Here is a 20,602-nt window from a genome sequence, read left to right on the forward strand (position 1 = left end):
AGGCTGCTTTGTTTTGTCCAACCAACAGTGACAGAGTCCAAAGATATACAATTTAGGAAGATTTAAAATTGAGTAATGCAGCAAAACCTCAGATTTAAAGAGTTGGAACCAATGAAATGGCTTTGGAAATAATTTCGGCATGAAGTAGAGTCTGTGTTATCTCAAGTCAGGACACCGGCAAGAGGCTGGACTGTTACCAGAAGGTCATCAGATCATAAAGTAACCGCACTCTGCTCCAGTGCAGCTTCTCAATTGAAGCTTCTCAGTTTAAACCTGGGCGTTGCTGGAAAAGAGCAACGGTTCCCAGTTGTGATCTTCAGGCTAATGAATCTTAAAAAAAAATAATAATAATGATAATAATAATAAAAAGCCTGCAGCATGGTGTTCTCTGATAAGCCTTTGCAGCTCTAGGTGGCTCCTCTCATGCCAGTGAGTGTTTGGCCTGCGGAGACAAAGCTTGTTGTCAGTGACGGGACGCTGCCATTTGTCTCTCTGCTCCTTTTTATTCCCGCACTCTACAACGGCCTCACACAAAGCGTGAGGGTGGTGTGGGGGCGATTTGTACAACGCCGCTGTTGACTCACTTCCACCTGAAGAAGTGGAGCAGGATTTAGCTTTTCTTATCGCCAAGGAAACCAAAAGTCTCGTGTCTGTGTGCCCAGGTGCTTGATAATGATAAATGATCAGAGCTGCAAAGGACTGGAAACAACAAGCGAGCAATTATCTGTGTTTGGCTCCAGACGAGACAATAGCTGTGGTTTCTATTTGTTTTTTTGGGGCCATTATAACACACACAACCTAATATTTTACAAAAATGATGAGGTAACAGAGACACAGGTCAAAATGTATTGTTTTTATGTAAAGTACTTTATTTTGGAGCCAGTGGAAATGTTTTCATCAATGAACCTCTATGATTCCACTTTTTTATGCAACGCTTTCAGGTCTATAATGAAAATGCTGCCAACCTGGCATCTGCTGCTCTGTTACTAAGTTGTGTGATTAGTTTTGATGTGTGTTGAGTTTGTCCGTGTGAAGATTTGGAGATGACACCTCACAGCCAACTCTACTGTTCTGTGTGAAAACAGCTAATATAAATATTTGTTTATTCCCTGGTGCTGATACACGGATCAGTGAGTCCCAATAGGGATCCAGGGTTAGACTTTTTGCAGGAACGAGGCTGTAGCATACAAATGATGACGCACCCCGCGGGCCTCTAATGGAATCAGGGAGAATGTATGAAACATCGCTTTATTGCATCGGCCTGTTTAGCATCTGCACTAATCTAATTTGCCCAACAGTTAAATGGCCCAGCGGGCAGTCGCAGAGATATAAAGATATAATGGCATCAGTTACTGTGCGGCTATTAACAACAGTGTCACCTGTCATAAAATATTAAAGCGCGGAGGTGTGGATGGATGGCTGACCTACTTCACAGGTTTGATTTCAATCATTACTGCCTGTTATGGAGCTTCTCGCCATCAGCTCAGCCTCGCCCTCTCACCCACTCTCTCTCTCTCTCACACACACACACACACACACACACACACACACACACACACACACACACACACACACACACACACACACACACACACACACACACACACACACAGAGAGTCTGTAACGTAAACGTAACCTTAACCTTAACCTTAAAATATGTGTTCACCTTAAAATTTAATAATTTACATTATGAGGACTTGCTTTTTTGTCCCCATAAGGAAGACATGTCCCCTGTGTTTACAGGTCCCCACAACATGAGTACTACCTGGATAACACACACACAAACAGGTTTGCGCAGCTATCCTTATTAGGACTTTGCATTGACCTTCGTTCATTGAAGACAGCCTAAACAAAACCTTATCTCTAACTTTAACCACGACTAGATCACATCTAACCTTAACCTTAACCAGGACCTCCGAAATTAAGTTTTGCTTCATTACGACCGGGCTTTGGTCCCCATGAGGACTGCTGGTCCTGATGAAGTCAGTGCTGCAAAAGGTCCAAAAAAGTAACAAAAACGAATACACACACACACTGGACCAGCAGCTGAGAGATCACAGTGTTTGTGGAGCTGGAATCATCATTGTTTACTTAAGGATCGTGCCCATTAGCCCAGAGGCAGAGATGTGTGCATGTGTATTTGGGTGTGCATGTCCGGGTGCTCCGCCCCATGTTAGTGAGCCGCCTGTGGACGCCAGCGTCCGTCTCACTGGAAGAGGTTGGCTTGTTTTATTTTGCTCATCACTCAGCGGCTCAAGTCCCATCTGCTTTCTGTCCTCAGACTCGTGCCACACAGAAGAAACTCTCCCAGTCACCGCACTTTAGATTTGCCACTAATGTTCCTTTGCTGAAGAGATCAGACATTTTGAGTTGCTCACATTACCAGGCAGACCTTTTTCCTCTCTGTCCGCTGCTTTGTTTCTCTCCATTCTGCAAACTGCTCGGCTCTTAACGCTCTTTGAAATAAATTGATACTCAACCGATTTCAATGACATTTTTCTTTACTTTCATTAACATCGTGAGATAGGACATTTTACATTTTCCTTGATTTATCAGAGAATAATTCATGGGTCTTGATGAGGAGACTGATATTTATGGGTTTGTGCAATTTGGTGCGGATAGAAATAAAAATACAGATCTGGCAAATTTATATGTGGTTTCATAAGTGGACTGTTGGCGAAATGATGCGCTCTACTGAGTGCCATCATAATTTCCTATAAAATCGAATACGTTCTCTACCGGCTTATAGCCGTGCAATAATTTGTGCACGGCTCAAGAATACCATGTTTATGCAGCATATCAGAATCGCACTACTTAGTCATTTTCTTGTTTTTCTATGCACCTCGCAGCCTCGACACACTGGTCAGCTCATCCTCGCAGGCTCTGGGTCTTCTCTGGTCTGCACTGGCATATGTGGCGTTAATCACAGCACGCCCACTGTACAGATGTTAATTGGGATGAGCAGATGGATGCAGTGTAGAGGTGTTTGGATGCCGGTGGCTGGGACTGTCACCTTTATACCTGGCCTGAATGCAAATGGAAAAACTGAAGGAGCCAAGACTTGGCTGCATTGCAGTTGTATAGGGGAACAGATAAAACGGGTACTTCCCCTATAGCTTTTGTGCAAGTGTGCAGTTGCATTACAATTCAAATTTGCAAGCCTAACTGAAACAGTGTTTGGATGTGTGCATGTACTCTCGTATCACAATTGAATGTTCAACCAGGCTCCGTGTTGCAGCCACATTAAGCTAAAAAAAGCTAAACTCAACTCATTTACCACCCACCGGCCCCTGCCTCTCTCTCTCTCTCCCTTTGCTGCTTCTGTTGCAGTCTGTGTGCAGTGAGCACTGCTGTCCGAAAGAGTACGATCAATACTCGGCAGCTGCATGGTGGGACAGGACACGTTTCTGCTGCAGAGCTATATGTTCCTGCTGGGTTTACCTGAGGGTTCATTGTACAGTTAGTGGAGCACTTCATGCAGCTACTGGCCAGGACTCAAGCACAACCTCTCAAGCAGGACATGCATGTAGTTCAGAAATGATTTGCATAGTCACTCTCATTGAAGAGGGTCTAGTCAGATTATCCAGAATTCAAAAAGCAGCTGCAAGGTGACTACAAGGTCAAGACATGGCGGAATGTGCCATCGCCACTTTGAGCTGTCAGTCCTTGCTTCAGAGGGAAAGAGAATTTCAGATTAACTCCTGGGCCGGGGCAACATTGCAGGCTCTGCTGAATGTGGAATATTTTTAGACATCTGTAGCGACACAAGAGGCGATTAGCAAAAGTGTTTGACAAAGTGCTGATAATTAGCAAGAAGAGATTTGTATCACTTCTCTGTCTCCATCAGCCCTGATTTATGTCTCTGTCATAGCCCCCACCCGCACCTTCCAAACACATGCGCACAGCACATTTCTGACATTTAAGACCCTTGTATGATGGACTCACAGCCCCTGCATCTTAAAAAAAAACCAGCATCAGCATCCATCTTCCCTACATGGCTGCACATATAGGCTCTCTTGTGCTGAAGCATCCTAGGTCTGAATAAAACATGAGTCGAAAAAAAAATGGGGCGAAAAATAGCAATCCTACGTTCAGGACTCTATTATCGGATGCTCCTGCTGCATGACAAATCAAATAAACCATCGGCGTCACCTGGCTGGAACACCTGGCAACCTCTGTGGCACGATGGTGTAAAGAAAATGACAAGAGGGTGTCTTCAGTATAAGAGCCTGCAGGAAGCTGCTGCATCTTCCCAGATCTTTTGCTCTCTATCTGTTTTCTATTCATCTCTTTCGCTCCCTGTGCCACTCTTGCAAGTGTGAGAAAGGCTCCTGGCTGTGATGTGCTTAACACATGCCAGCTGAAGAATAACGCCTTTTTCAGAAAGCTGAGCTGAGGAAAGCTGCATGTCGATGATGATGATGTGCTTATGGGTCATATTTATAGTAAGTGTGGCAGCACAATGGGCAGAGAGGGGGTAAAGATACCACTGCAATCTGAGAGGGACGCATTGCCAAGGAGCAATTATGCTGGAGGAGCGAGCTCCACTGAGTCACTGCCACTCTCTGATGCTCATTTCGCCTAATGAAAAGCGACATGCGATGAATTATTTTGGACGTAAGGAAATGAAATAACATGCAGTATCCAGCCTGTTGTCTAAGGGATGGGTCCCTGATTTCTACAACAGTTAAAAAGTGTAATGTCCCACATGTGCGGGGTACATGTGAAGTAGACATGATGAATGTCCACAGAATGTGTGGCTCCCAGTGCAGCTCCCAAAGTGCAGCAGCTCTTTAGGACATTTCTGCTGAGTAAGAGACTTTACAGAGTCAGAATCACTTCAACGCTGCTGCAAAACTGGGACTCAATTCAATCAAAGCTGCAATGCACCACTCAGCACTACTTCAAAGTTTGTATCCTGTTTTCTAATCATGAAAGTCAGAACATGTTTTGGCTCTTGCAGTTCAGATTTCTACTACACTGTGATGAGTTGATGTACATTTGATTAGCTCCACCAGTCTGTTTGTTAATCCTCAGGCCCTGAGTGAATCTAAATCACTGCATCTATTTTGAAAAGCACTACAATGTGATATTTTTAGAATACAAAATGTGCCTATAGGGGCGGCCTGGGAGTTTGCATGTTCTCCTCTTGTTTGCGTAGGTTTTCTCTGGGTACTCCGGCTTCCTCCCACACTACAAAAACAAGCAGATTGGATTAGGTTGATTGGATTGGAAATTGACCGTAGGTGTGGATGTGAGAGTGAGAGAGCCCTGTGATATGCTGGCAACCTGTCTGCGGTGTACCCTGCCTGTCGCCCAATGTCAGCTGGGATTGGCTCCAGCTCTCCCCGCGACTCTAAAGAGGAGAAGCGACGTCGATCATGGATGAATGGATTGATATTGACATATATGTCTCCCTGTCATCGATAAGGGTGGAAATAACTTTCATTTTGGAGGGAACTTCCTCGTGTGAAACCGAGATGCTGTGTGTGAGCTCTACACTGAATATTATGTTAAATTATGCCTACTCTTCTCAGACAGTTATGTAAGCCAGTGTAAAGACAGACTAATAGCCTGAGGTATAAAAGGCTGGGATCTGAGGGAGCAGAATTATTCTGTGAAGCTGAGTAATTGAGCCGAGGGGACTCGGCCCTCTCCTTTCACCTGCAGCACGTCCCACAGATCCAGTGCAGAATTGATTACAGAATTGATTTTGTCATGGCGTCATGTAATAACTGTAATGATAAAAGGTCGACTCAGCCAGCTGGAAAATTTCAAATTATATAGAAAGAAAAGATTTTCATAAAGCAAAAAAAAAATCTATTACAACAAACAATTTAAAGATGGATTAAATAAATTGTGTTGGTAAATATGTAGAATACAAACAAGCAACATTATATATATATTAGTTTGAACAGTATGAATTGAAATTAAAAGCAGAAGTTTCTGTGTATGGGACTTAAATGGCTATGGCGACTGCCTCCTGATGGTCGGGGGGCAGAGGGCCTGAGCCCACTGGACCAGGGATCAGGCTCTCTTCCCCCCCGGGGTCCGAGATGTGTGCACGGTCCCTGGGTGATGGTCAGGGGATGCAGGGTCCAGTTCCAGGTTTAAACAGCTTGACAGGTCCTATCGATACACATGCTCCACCAAAGACAAGTCAACCGTCAATCGTGCCGTTTCACCCCTTTTTTTAAAGCATCAAATAACTAATTACAACCAAATTTACCGGAAAACAAACACACATCCGTGTGATGAAAACTATATTGACAGAAATCAATTTATTTGACATGAACTTTGACATTTTGACCCAAGTGGCTGCAGGACAGGGATAAGGACTAATCCTGCAGCTATCAGGTGGAGATTTTGCTTCACTTTTAGAGAGCAGTCTATGGTTTCTGCTAGTTTTAGTTAACGAGTGCATGAAGTCACATCAAGAGCTGCTGTGTAAATTCCAGATATACATTAACCTATTGTGTCTACAGGAAATTATTCTTTAGCAGTTTCGCACGTCGTCAGTAACTAAAGAACACCCTTTATTGGGGCGTTATAACATTGAGCTACCTGTGCTTGAGGTACTCGTCCTCAGCAGAGCCACACAAGCCAGAGGCCTTTAAGCTCTTGAGCTGCACTTCATACTGTGGTGTTCATCAAAAGCGAGCGGGACAGATGGAGTCAGAGGAAGAATCAGTGTGTTCTAGACAGCCAGAACATCCCAGAGGAGCGGCACAGTCTGCTTACCATCAAGTGTTGCAGCGCTCACTGGAGATTGCTTTCATTTTGCTGGATTCTCAGCTTTTTTTCCCCCATATGCACTCGCCTGCTGTCAAATAGTGTGATTTTTTGCCACTATACAGAGCATCCAAACCCAATTACCTCAAAATTGCTTTGTTATAGCAACATCCCATCCTCAGCTCGAGCCTGCACTGCTCCCTTTCCCCTCATTACACCTTTTATTAAACAGGGCTAACACAAAAATCCTTGCATCTTCGCTGCGTGGTTATTACAGAGATGTTCATTTTCACACCCCCTCCCAAAAAAGAAATTGCAGTCTGTCACTCTCCATCACCTCGCCTGCAACACTGTTTCTGAATTAGACGACAGCGTGGTGAAACAAAATGGAAAATCCCACAGTGAGGGTTTCTCTGAGCTCTGCAGAGACACGGCTGAGGGCGGAACAAAGACAGAGGCACTCAGACAGAATGTATCTGATGTTGGAGACCTGATCAAACATCCAGCATTTGTTGTTTTACATCTTTTTTTCTTCTAAAACTTTAAGATGATTACAGTCACACATCACAAGATTTAATTCTAAAATGTTCTTGTCATCGTCCAAAAGCCATTTTGATTTTAACAGCTGCTCATGATCTTATAGAAATCTGTTGCCCGTCTTCATTTCATGGGAGGTGGTCTGTGAAATTAAGACTTAATCAACTTGCAGATACATAACAGTCGGATTCTTGGCTGATGAAACTGAGGCAGAACCTGGAGCACCATCGCTCCCTGGTGGACCTATGCTTTCTCTGCAACAGCCTGGTTCTGCATGAGGTTAAAGGTTTACACAGGCAGTAGTGCTGAAATGATTTATTGGACAATTGATGAATTGATCAGAAGAAATATCACAGCAACTATAATGGCTGAATCAATCAATTAATCAATGAAATAAGACACATACAAATATCTGTTTATGAAATGTCAACGCTTTAATGAGAAATAATAATAATAAATAAAATACAACATGCAATAAATAGATATGATAAATTAACACTTTATTAGATGGTTTATTCTGCACAAAATGAACTTTGGTGTCAGTAACTCTTTATTTTTACTTGCAGGACTTTTATTTGTAAAGTATTTTTACATGAATATTGATTTTATAACCATATGAAACAATCCCAAATAAAAGCTCACTTTTTTTCATGTAAATTAAAAACCATCAAAATACTTGCGCATTGGTTTCTCTGTTGAATAATTGATTTCTGCCTCACTGCCTATGTGCAAAGATTCAAAGAAAGTTTAACAAGAAACACTCATTATCTTCTGAGTTTATTCAAGCATCACAACAGATGAGTGACAAAGCTCTGAGTGTGTAATTCACCAGTCTTTTTCTAATACCATCTCTTTTTTAATAGGATGTTATTACCTTGCGTAAATTGTTTGTTTCCTTCTCTTTCTCTTTGTACAGCCTTAGGCTTCTTGTAGACCTTGGAGAAACCTTGAAGCCAGGAAACGTCAAATCAGAGACTGAGTGAATGGGAATTATTCACAATATCAGTGAATATTGTGGTTGCAGTTAATTTAAAATGCAGTGAGGCATTGCTGATGACAGAATGTAATGTAGTGGACTGTAGTGCAACACATGACCAGTTTAAAACACAGGAAAACACCAAAAAGGGCCTGAAGTTACAGACATGTCTTTTTCTCTGTGCTCCCTGAGCCGAGTTTTCCTCGTGAACGTTTTGCCCCATTTCGGACACGTGAACGGCCGCTCTCCTGTGTGAACCATCATGTGCTTCTTCAGCACGTTGTTCAATCGAGAGGCTTTGCTGCAGACCTCGCACACGAACGGCGGCAGCCTGATGTGCTTCTCTCTGGGGCGCTTCGTCAGATGCGACCGCCTCTTGTAACACACACCACAGTCCTCGCACTTGAACAGCCGCTCCTCTGTGTGCTGAACCATGTGAACCCTGAGCTGCGCCGCGCTGGGCTCTGTCGCAGAGGTACGGCTCCTGCCCCGTGTGCTTGTACAGATGCCATTTAAGGTGTGTTGTTTGATAGAATTTCTTTCCGCAAACCGGGCATGGATACCCGCCCGTGTGCCTCATCATGTGTGCTTTCAGATAGTCTTTGGTGCTGAACTGTTTACCACAGACAGTGCAGATACTCGGCTGCTGTTCTTTGTGTTTTCTCTGGTGCAGAAACAGATGAGCGAGGGACTCGAAGCTCTTCCCACATTTTTCACAAATGTGTGTCGTTACAATCGCACTATGAACTTGTTTGTGATCTTCCAGCAGTCCCGGCTTTGTGTAGCATTTCTTACAGGTGGAGCACGGGTCCAGTTTTCTGTTGTGCTGATGTCGAACCAATTCACACAGCCTCACAAAGGTTCTCCTGCACAGCGGACAAGGGTAGGGGCCTCTGACTTTATGTGACTTGGCATAGTGTCTTTTCAAGGGGACGATTTCTGAGAAGTACTTCTCACACATGGTGCACTTGATGGTGAAAGGCCGGTACTGGGAGTCGTCTGCAGGGTCTATAGGGACATTTGCGCTGGTGCTTCTCAAAATTCTTGTAATAAGAAAATCCCTGGCCACATTCCCGACACATCATAGGTGATTTACAATCAAGACCAGCCTCCATGTTGGAGGGTGCATCTGCAACTGAAACCACAGTTTTCTCCAGATTCCCTTTATCTGTGTTTCTTAACGAATTCTCTTCAGTGAATTCATTCTTTGCTCCTGGGTCTTGGTTCGAAACCCTGCACTGACTTTCCTCGTGTGTCTCGCAGTCTGTATAGTTGTCAAAGTCTTTACCACAATAAGAGCAGCGATAAGGACTCTGCTCAATGTGGCATCTCATGTGCCTTGTCAAGTCGGCAGAAGACATAAACATTTTAGCACATGAAGAGCACTTTTTTACACGATTGCTTCTTTTACACAAGTCAGTAGACACTGGTACAACATCTGAAGGCTCAGTGTCACTTTCACTAATAAGCAAAGCCACTTTAGTCTCATCAACAGGGTTTGATTTATGAGCTGAGCTTGTAGAACTCTGTGGGTTTGTCTGCATCTGTTGTTTACTACTGGCCACACAAATCCTCTGGTGTTTGTCAAAATTCTTTGGGTAAGTGAAAACCTTGCCACAGGAGCGACAAACAAGATTGTGGAAGTTTGGAAGACTCTGTTCTCAGACCCCTGCCAGCAGAAGTTCATCCTCCCTTCTATGTGTGTTGACCTTAGGTTTAAGATGCAAATTCATCTCTGTAAGAAATCTACTTTGGTTGTCAGTCTCTGTCCGAGCTGGTCTGTTCATCAAACCACACTCAGTAACCCTGTGCTTTTTTAGTTTGCTGAGAGAGTTTTTGAGTACGTCCTGTTGTGCGATTGTTTGTGTTGTAACCATGTTTTGTCCACTTCATTGTCTGTTGACTCACCTCCATCAAAAGGTTTGAGTACAACTTCTCCTTGGTATTCAGTCGCATCATCTGCATGCTGTTGTCCAATCCTGTCCACATTCTTCACCACGTCTGATTCTAAGTTCCTTTCAGACTCACTCCCAAGTGAGTCATCTTTGTGTCAGTCCTCACCGATACACACAGATCTGACAAAATTGTCTCCTTCATCATTGTCGACCTTCGGTAAGGATGCAGTCGTCACCAGAGGAAGACAGAGCTAGAAAACAAAAGGGAAACTGCGTTAGTATCTGAAAATTTAAAAGAAATAATGAAAACAGAAGTCCCTCAAACAACTACCTTGTGAAACTTCATGCCCAAGATGTTTGTGATGCTGAATTAGTGTATTCAGGGGCTTGGGTTGTTTCATGAAGTCCACACACTCTTTCAAGACAGAAGAGGAGAGGCTGAGCCAAAGACAAGTCTAGAAAAAGAACAAAACAGATGAACTCGATCTTTAGATTTCAATAAAACATATTTCACAGCTGCAGATGCATAACATCAGTTATTATCTTTAGTATTATTTTCAATGTATCTGTCCCAAAATTATTGTGCGTCTGAAACCCACTTGTTCAAGGTTTGGAACAGGCAGCAGCTTCTGAAGATTGAAGAGGAATTGTCTCATTAGAGCCTCCAGGGCTGAGTCATATTTGGGGCCAAACACAGTTGGGAAGATTTTCTAAAGAACAAATGAAAAAGGACCCAAAAAATGAATGCCCAGATGTGGGAATTTAAGCCTTTTATCTAACTTATAAGGTCAAGAACCAAATATCTCACCTGATAAAATATGTCCCTCTGGTATTGATCATCCACGAGTGTGTGAACAAGCTTCAGGAAGTTTGTCATTGATGCTTTTACCTCAGTACAGGAAGCCTGTAAAAACAACAAAAGCACATGAGTAAATTCAAATGACACAAAGAAGAAATCGGTGGAGATTCGAGAAGAGCACCCACTTCTTTTTCCTGTTTGGTGATGTGGGTGTTCATTCTGCTCAGATGGAGCTGGATGGCCTGTGGGCTGGAGAAATCCTCACTGCGGCAGCACTCCAGCACCACCTGTTGGCAGATCAAGGGACACACAGTTAGTGAAGGCTTTATTTCTGTCACATGAGGGGGTGTGGTCCTTTTTATATACAGTTTATGGTCCTGAGGGGCACAGACCATCTGTGTGACAACTACCATAAATAGCATGATGTATGAGAATTGAAAGAATGGGCAAAATGAGGAGCAGGAACATCCAAGATAGATTTTTGTTCCCAGTGAATAAATCATGAATCGTGATAAATAAAATCAGACACATTTAGAAGACTGATATTTATGAGTGTGTCAGTATTGGTGCAACTTGATTGAATTTAAGGGGCCTCTTGGACCTCGGGCCATTCTAGTTACTGATGCATTTTGGGGTACTTTCACGGCTGCCAATCAGGCATATAAACTGATTTTAGTTTGTATCCCCTCCAAGGTGCTTATGTTTTCATCTGCATTTGTTTTTTAGCTTGTCTGTGTCAGTTAGCAGGATTACACAAATACTACTGGACAGATCGTCACAAAACTTTGTGGGAGGACGTTGTATAGGTCAGGGAAGAATGAATCCCTTAAATGTTGGTGTGGATCTGGATCAGGAGGTGAATCCAGGAATTATTTACTTCCTTACTTGCTTGTTTTTAACACAAGAACACTGAATTAAAATGTGTTGATGTGTTCGGCTACACGCGACATCTATTCAAGTGGCTCTCTCTGAGGTTTCTTTGTTTTCCCCCTGTTAATGTTTTTTTTTGTGGTAGTTTTGGTAAATTGTGTTTTGTAAATATGGGCTACACAAATTAATTTTGATTGATTGACAGTGAATTTAAATGTGGTTTCATGAGGGGACTGTTGGTGGAGATTTGTCACATACAATATATTTAGTGGAGTTAGAAAGTGCACTGGATGGATTGCACCAGTACAGAAGCACACTGGGAGAAGAGGTGTTAGTAACCAGCAGCATCACTGCACACTGCGGTCACACATCCAGCAGATCCAGCAGGGTCTCCCCCCCTCTTACCCTGGCACGTAGGCCCAGAACGAGCTGAACCCCCTCGGTGTAGGTGAGCAGCTCGGGGACCGTAGTACCTGCCCGCTCCCTGCTGCACCAGCTGCCACAGAGCCGCGGACTGCAGCTGCAGAGGAGGCACCAGGAGCCGCAGGGAGGAGAGGGGGAGGCCGCCCGGGGGAGAACACCCGTGTGGAGCAGTGAGGTGACAGTGGAGACACGACCTATTGTTATTATGGTGAAAGGGAATCACAATAAAAGAAGACAGCACTTCCGTCAACATTCGCCTTTACCACCGCTAGCGTGAAGCTAACCCCCATGAACCGCTGCAGCTAACGGGGCTAGAGCTTTGTTATAATGTCCACTTACCACGGTGCTGTAGTGTCGAGCTCATTGTGAAGCTGTGGACATTTTAGTTTTAACTATGGAAGAAGACAGGAGACCAACATGGAGCCCACGTCCCTTTTATAGTTTTTCAACAAACTTTATTAGATGGTAGATGGAAGATAAGATGGTCATGAGTGGTCACTGATAAATTATATATCAAGAAAATCAAACTGAATAAATAAGGAACAAATTAATGAAAACAACAACAAAGAAGAATATTTTTTTAAATACTTGATTATTATTTAAACAAAATTCTATATCCAGAAATCTAAAATCCAACATAGATAACCAAATATTACTACAGTAGTAAATCCACTAGGTGGCAGCATTGTAACGAATATTACATGTGATAAACAGCTCTGCAGTAAATTGTCTTCCAGCCTGCACCACAATAACCACAGCATTTATACAGGGCAAAATGGGAAAGCTGCACATGATATAATGCATTTTTATTCTTAGCCTATAATTCCAACAGTTTAAACAAAATTATTGTGTGATTACATTGTGGTTTATGGGTACATTTAATGACTTTTTGTTTTTTACACGAATCAAATTATTGAATTTAGTCTTTTGTCAAGTTAACATCAATTGGGGTAACATATCATAAGATTACTAAGATATTTTCAAATGTATTTGACAACAATGTCCATTGAAAAAATGTAGTATTGGTTGTTTTTCCAATAGAAGTAAATACATAAGTACATATATATAGCACCTTTCAAAACTTTAAACAACATTACAACAACATAACAGCAGTTTAAAAACCCACACGAAACTGTCAGTACACACTGGTATTGTATTCACCTAATAATAGAGAAACAAAACTCTGTTTATTAGGTTTCACTGTGATATATTTTTAACTGTTCCTTGGTGAAATGTTCAGGTTGTAGACCCCACCTGTCGCCCAGTGTCATCTGGGTTTGACTCCAACCCCCTGCCATCCTAAGAGAGGGATGAGCAGTATTGGATAAAAAGATGGATTGATGGGTATATAACGCTCAATATATGCGATTTGCCCCTGAAACATTGTGTTAATACCTGTAAATATGTTATAAATATGCTGAAAATACAGTGAGTCTGGATGAGACAGACAAGAGAAGAAGGGGAAGAGACAGGCAGGAAGGAATGAACTGTGACAGCGAGGAAAGAAAAGCAAGCAGTCATGTGTTTACAGCTCTCTGGAAGTGTTGTCTCGGGCATCTTACCACAGTATCTAACCGACTTTGACAGTATTATACAAACATTTCTGTTGGCTGCTGAGCAGAATAATATTCACAGTGACTCTTAATGCAATCAGGGAAAGTTGTCGACTCGCTCGACTGTTTGCACAAACAAGTGGGTAAATTTTTTCGTGCCTCACTTTTCCTTGGCATTTGTCAGTCTATCGCCTCCCCACTTCTGAAGTGTTGACTTTACATAATCATGTCACATTCCTCAGCTGCCTGTCAGGAGGAAGATTGAGCTCGGAGCTGAAGGTGAGGCCAATAACTGCACATTGAGGAATATTTCTCCTTATAGATTATAATTGTATGATTCACATTTCCCTACAGCAAGTCAGAAAAATGGAAAAGAAAAAGCACGGCACTATTAGAGTAACATTCATTTCAGATAGTGGTGTGTGTCTGCGCTGCGAGGGAGTAGGAGAGATAATAATGCAGAGGGAGAATGACAGATGGGAAGAGACAGAGAGATACAAGGAGAACAGGAACAGCAGATTTGTAGTGACAGGCTGCTCAGTCGGAAGTTGTAAGATTGTTTAGCCTAAAACCTGCTCAACATCCGAGGAAACCAGTTCGAACCAGAACCTAAAAAAACAATGTCGACTCCCTTTCAAGTAAAGAAAAGTCTGTTCTATTAAGACCAGCAGAACACAAAAAGCTCCATCCTGCTTGTTAGTGGTACATTTAACGAAGCGTCATGGCAACAACACAGTGTGAGAGCATATCCATCAGATGTGAGTCACAGAGGATCAGTGAAAGCTTCCAGGCAGCTTTGAGTCAGTCGACTCCATCAGTTTCAGTTTATTGTGACAGTTTGTGACGAGTGTCAGGTATATGTATATGTTGTCAGCCACACAAGTTTTCACTTGGATTTTGAAGACCAGTGCTGAGATTCAAACAGAAAGTCTCTATAGGAAGGGACTGACATTAACCGCACAAATCTACACACACACACACACACACACACACAAAAACACTCTGTTGACAACTGTCCTGTACTGCACCAGAATTATCTCGTGGTCAGAACATGGGTGAAAGCTACTTGACTACATGTTGATTTTTGTTCATAACATAAATCCACTACTATGTTTAACCCCTGAAGCTTGACTGACTCGTAAAATGGGGGAAATGAGTTGAAGATGACACAAGGGACATTGAGAAAGTAGATAGAGTCTTGGATTTTAATAATAACCTTAATGTAAACATCATATATCCTCAATGAATAGCTGAGTCAAACTGAAACAGAATATCTATTAATAAATATTCAGTGCATGGTAAAAGGGTTCTTTCAACGTGAAAACAACAGAAATGTAATTTAATGTTAAAGGTTTCAGTTAAACACAGCTGAACATCTTTGTATAAAAAGGTCAACATTCACAGTTTCTGCAGACTGTCTCTAGTTGAGTCAAATAAATATTTTATATAGTCCAGTTTTACATTCAAAAACAATGTTCAGAGCAGTTCCTGCAGGAAGCAGCACTTATTTAAGAAGGCGCACTCAAGTCCCCGAAGTGGAAGCTAGCCTTGGAAAAACTAAAAAGTTACAAAATTATTTATTTTTTTAAAAAGCTGTCAAAGTTTTCGATTAAAAAATCCAATATTAAAATGTGCTGTTAATAAGTCTAACAACGGATTAAATATCAGTTCTTCACACATGTTTAAAAGGGAGATACAACATCCTTTTTTTGAGTATTAAATATGAAATCACTGTGGTTATTATTATTATTGTTGTCGTTGTTTTGTTCATTGTTTTCTCTTTAAATAAACCAAACTGTAGCACTGATCAGTGCCTGACACAGCAGTTACATAACCACATTGCCACATGTGACCCTTCCTGCTCACAGTCAACAAACACACCGGTCTTGTAGCTTTAATCAGTTGATTTTTTCTGTCAGGATTATCTAATAGGAAATTAAGGCTGAAGTGCAAATGGACTTGGAACGACTCTTTTCACGACGTCCGTCCGTGTCAACGTCCCTTAGAAACAATTCAAACAAGTGTTGAGCCTTGGTTCAGAGGACTTTTGATTTAGGCACATATAAAGGTAATCCAAGGTCTATAAGCAGTATAATATGAATAGATAAGAGTAAACAAGGAAAGAAAGGTCATCACTGTCCTTGTTTGTAAAGTGGTGCAGCAAGACAACAGCATGCATCCCTAGTGCAGAGGTTCTGTATTTTTGTCTCAGCCAATAAGGACCCCTTGCAAGATAGAGTATATGCTAGAGACCCCCTCATGTATTTCCTAAAGGATAATTTGACATCTTATTTTTAGACTAAAATGTCTTTGAAAGATACAAGACGTGTATTGAAAATATTTTCACGATGTCAACACAAACTACTCAAAACTACTCAAAATAATCATTTGTCATGATAATTTGAATGGATGAATCTGGAAACTTTTCACGGACCCCCTGGCGGTGTGCCACAGTCGGGTGGGTGTTTGCTGACCCCCATTTGAGGACCACTTAAAGTCTCTGTCACTCGCCCTCATTCCCTTTCTCTCCTGCTCTCTCTCTCTCACTCACACATACACACAGAGTCACACTTTGCTGTAGTGCTACCTCCCTCATGCATGTCAAAACCTTTCGTTCTTCAACCTCTGAATCTTTGTTTCAAACACATACCGTAAAAATAGCCTCTATTGTCGAAACATTTTACACACACGTCGATGCAAGTGAGAGAAACTTTGCACCACAAAGAGCCAACCGAGGGCAACTGCTGCATTGCACCGTGGTGGCAGTAAATCAAGTGCCTCTGTCCCTCATCTCGGAGAGGGCTTTGATGTCACTGGAATAAGCTGCAGCACGTTGAAGGAACATCAAAGACACTCACCACAGGCTCACAACCATTCACGGCTCCGCAGGAAAATGTGATTGGCAACGCCACGGGGCCTGTTATCTTCTCCAATGATAAATGCCTCATTAACCGGTCATTAATGTTATCAAATACCCTCCAAAAATGTGCACAGTAACTTCATTCAGATCAACTGAGTGAGTGGCTGTTTGGAATTCGGGATGTAGAGAAGGAATTTTTAATGCCTCTCTGTTACTTTAGGCTGAGCTCTCTCTCTCTCACTTGAAGTACTGAGCTTTCTGATCACTGATTAGGGTCCCGTCGCTGTGCGTTTGTTCTTTGATTTTAATTCTCTCAGCTCTTGTCTGTTTTTATGCCCACAATTAGATAGATGTTGTAATTTTTGCATGCATCTTTGTTGTCCCGATTTTCCAATTCTCCCCCTCTCTTCGTTAGTGAGTGTGCGGATACATGATAAGGACACAGCCTTTGTTTGCTGTTCAGTGGTGTCATTTGAGGGTTGCATGTGTCCACAACCAAACGACTCTATGGCTTATTCTAAAAAAGAAAAGAAATCAGTAAAGTATTTACCCATCAACGCACCCTCAACTTCTTTATACAGTCTGCTTTTAGAGCTTTAAAAAGTGCAGTACATGTTGAGTAAACAGAACTAACAACCTGAAGCAGCTGCATTCGAACAGTTTTAGAGATCAGTGTAAGTTCTACTATAGATAATTTCATTTAATAAAGCATCTTAAATCATCTGAGAAGGATCTTTATAATCTTTAAATGTCTTCTTTTTTTTTGACAACTTGTTTTCTACCTAGGCTCTGAGGTTTCACAGTACCCCTGTTTTGATCCCGCCCCCTTCTTTTTACACTTTGCTAAAGTCTGGATGATCAAATCAGGTTATCAAAATCAGTATCATTAGTTATTTCACACACTTATACGATTGCCAAATTGACTATTTCCCCCCTCGGATGTCCTATTGCATTGTATGGTGGTGGTGGACATTCCATCTCATCTACAGGGCGGATCCAGGGGCGGGGGCCAGGGGGGGCACCGGCCCCAGTTGAAATCTGATTGGCCCCTGAAGTGCCCCTGTCCTCTCAGCAACCTTTGAAAAAGTAGTCAAATTTGCTGAGAATGTTTAAACAATGTGCTTGAACAAGGAACAATTTTCCAAATATATTCACTGACCTGTGGCTTTGTTCAAAGCTAAGGAGCTAAAGTAAACAAGTGGTGACCTAAATGTGCACCTCGCTGAATCAAGACTCGTTCATGGATTTTGGACATATAATTGGCCCCTCTGTGTAAACTGTGGCCCCTGTGTGGCCTCTGGTTTAGAAAAATCCTAGATCCGCCACTGTATATTTCTGACCATATTTCTTTCCTGCTTCATCCCTTCTACATATTTTTATATTTTTAAACACCTTGAATTGATTTACAAGCACTTTTTTAGAATTAAAAATACTATTCAGCCTAATCAAATATGTTGATCCCACCGAAAGCACATGAAATGAATCAGTGGTGTACGTGGCTGTGTTGCCTTGTTGTTGTTGCAGCAGTACAGAGAGCATCTCTGAAATCATCTAACTTGCCAAACAAAAAATACAAAAATTGAATTGAATATCATTATTAGATGAGCAACTTTCCTCCACACCGGCCTATAAGAGGAGCGCAGCGCGCAGCCAATCACAGGCGCGCACTGCTCAGCCCCACTAATCGTGGATCAGCTACAACCGACTGCAGTGTGCAGCTCCGGGAGGGAGAGGAGAGGAGAGGTGGTCGCTGCCATTCACTACTCACCCTGCCTCTGTCTTATTATTAGCTCACTTGGATCCGCTCGCAGGGCTTTAGCTCTCCTCCTCTGAGCAGCAGCGGTGGATTTGGCGTTGCGCACACAACAGATTGGGATCTCAGGTAAAGGTGCAGGGACACAGCCGAGGGAAGGGACTGTTTTTTTCGGGGTCAATGGACGCGGCGGCTGCGGGTCAGGCTTAGTTAGGACTCGATTGACGGGGCCCTTTAATTTTGAAAAGCCACTCCGGGGTGTGTGTGTGTGTGTGTCCGCGATGTTCAAGACGGCCAATTACCCGACGGTGGACCCCGCGCCCACCATCATGCACGGCACTTGGTTCGCCACGGGCTGCCGGCAGAGCGCACCCGTGGCGGTGGAGAAGCCCAAGAAGAAGCCGTTCAGCCTGGTGAAGATCATGTCGCTCAGCAGCGGAGGAGGCGGCGGCGGCGGAGGCAGCGGGAAGAAGGGGCACGGCCACTACCCGCACCACCACCACCACAACAACAACATGCCCTTCACCATCCACTGTCACATCGGGAAAGAGATTAAGCACATTTGCAGCAACTGCAGCCGCGGGAACGACACGCAGGACGGTGAGTGAAGCTGGAGGGGGAAGCCTTGTGGTTGGTTGTGGCCCATGTATTTTGCAGCCCTGCGGTATATGCTGCCATCCAGGAGAGGCTGCTCCATTATCCAGCCATGGTCGTGCCTCCGGGCTCCATCACCGCATGTGCTGTGTGTCTGTGTGTGTGTGTGTGTGTGTGTGTGTGCTCACATCCTGTAGAAGATGCTCGACATGTCTCTGCAGTGTCACACATTGTAGCGTTAAGGCCCCAAAAAGCAGTGCTGGGCATCGTCCCCGCTGTGGAGACCGGATCAGAACTTGTGTCAGGGCCGGGCTCGTGCTGCTCCTCGCTTTGCATCACAGAGAACATGCAGATGAAGGGATTGTTTTAGTCCTGGTCTGTGAAAAGGCTTGAAACTCTGCAGGCTGGTTGCACAAAGCCATTTTCCCAGTAAGGTGTCATTACATCATCATCACTCAGCCATCTTGGTGTGCTAACAAGTGTTTTTAATTAAAAGCAGCCATCAGTTGGCTGTGCTACATTGGTGAGGAATGTAGGTGGTGTGCAGCAGATGGCCGAGAAAGGAAGAACAGTGTCATGGAAATCATTAAAAACGGCACCTTTTTAATCACCTTACTTGGAAGATAATTTTACTTTTTACTTTGAAAATTGATTTCTGACAAGATTGTGTTAAATTATAATTTGGAGACAGACTAATATAGATTTTTGGAGGCCGAGGCCATCACTGATAATGAGGAATACAAATGTTCTAAAACCGATACATCGACTGATATATAGGCTGTTTATAAAATCGCCAAACATTCCTAAGATGTCATTATCAAACTTTTACGACAAAGAAATCTAATTGAGGCCTGATATTTTACAGTTTAACTATAAACCATTATAAATAACTATAAAGAAAAAGAAAACACAGACAACCAAATATATAGAGCTTAGATTAAGAAAAGAAAAAAAATGTTTTAATGTAAAATGAATAAATGCACATCTTTCAGCATTGTTTATTCTGGCAAATAAAAGTTTCATATTGGCAAACATAAATGCAGATACCAGTATGTCTGTGAAAGGCTCATATCGGCAGATTTTTATTTACCAATCGATAAATTGGGCTAAAAATAGAATGGACTCAAATTGTAGATGTGCTGGTTTGGGGCTCACTGCCTGGAAATGGTTCAGTCCAACTGAGGGGGAAATGCATGCTTCTTTTGCCAATACAGTGATGTTTAGAGGATTTATATCATACAAATAACAGTTTGATGTAAGGTGTTCACTTTCTTTTATTGCGATTACTAAAATATCATAGTTCTCTCTATCATCATAGTGTTCGGAGCTGTTGTTGCTCGGCTGTTGGGTGTCACTTCACTCAGATTTGAACTAATATGAATCTGGACTGGCTTCAATCGGCAGCGACTGTGTGGAGGTATTTATAGTGTGGGCTGGTGACATGGCTTGCTAAGATGGTTTGGCTCTGAGGCACCAGAGCTGCAAGTAATGGTCCGTGGAACCGATACCCACTGCATTACAGTCGCATGATTTATCTCGCTGTCCCGTGGCCCTGGGGAGGGGACTGGTCCGTAACATGATTCATGTATATCGGCAAACATCTCGGTTGT

The 20,602-nt window shown here is 42.7% G+C and overlaps 1 protein-coding gene across 4 annotated transcripts in view; it reads left to right on the forward strand.

Moving 5' to 3' along the window:
* Positions 1 to 20,602, forward strand: part of LOC117778233 (phosphatase and actin regulator 1-like) — a 47,204-nt gene that overhangs the window by 1,539 nt on the left and 25,063 nt on the right. The window contains exon 1 of one of the 4 annotated variants that reach the window (XM_034613644.1): positions 18,304 to 18,998. The exons of 2 other annotated variants lie outside the window; for them this stretch is intronic. In XM_034613644.1, the coding sequence (XP_034469535.1) occupies positions 18,680 to 18,998 (319 nt within the window). In that variant the 5' untranslated portion in view covers positions 18,304 to 18,679. Of the gene's footprint in view, positions 1 to 18,303; positions 18,999 to 20,602 lie in introns of those variants that run through there. One more of the 4 variants, XM_034613642.1, reaches the window with a different exon arrangement.

This window comes from Hippoglossus hippoglossus, chromosome 17 (assembly GCF_009819705.1).
Source record: "Hippoglossus hippoglossus isolate fHipHip1 chromosome 17, fHipHip1.pri, whole genome shotgun sequence".
NCBI lineage: Eukaryota > Metazoa > Chordata > Actinopteri > Pleuronectiformes > Pleuronectidae > Hippoglossus > Hippoglossus hippoglossus.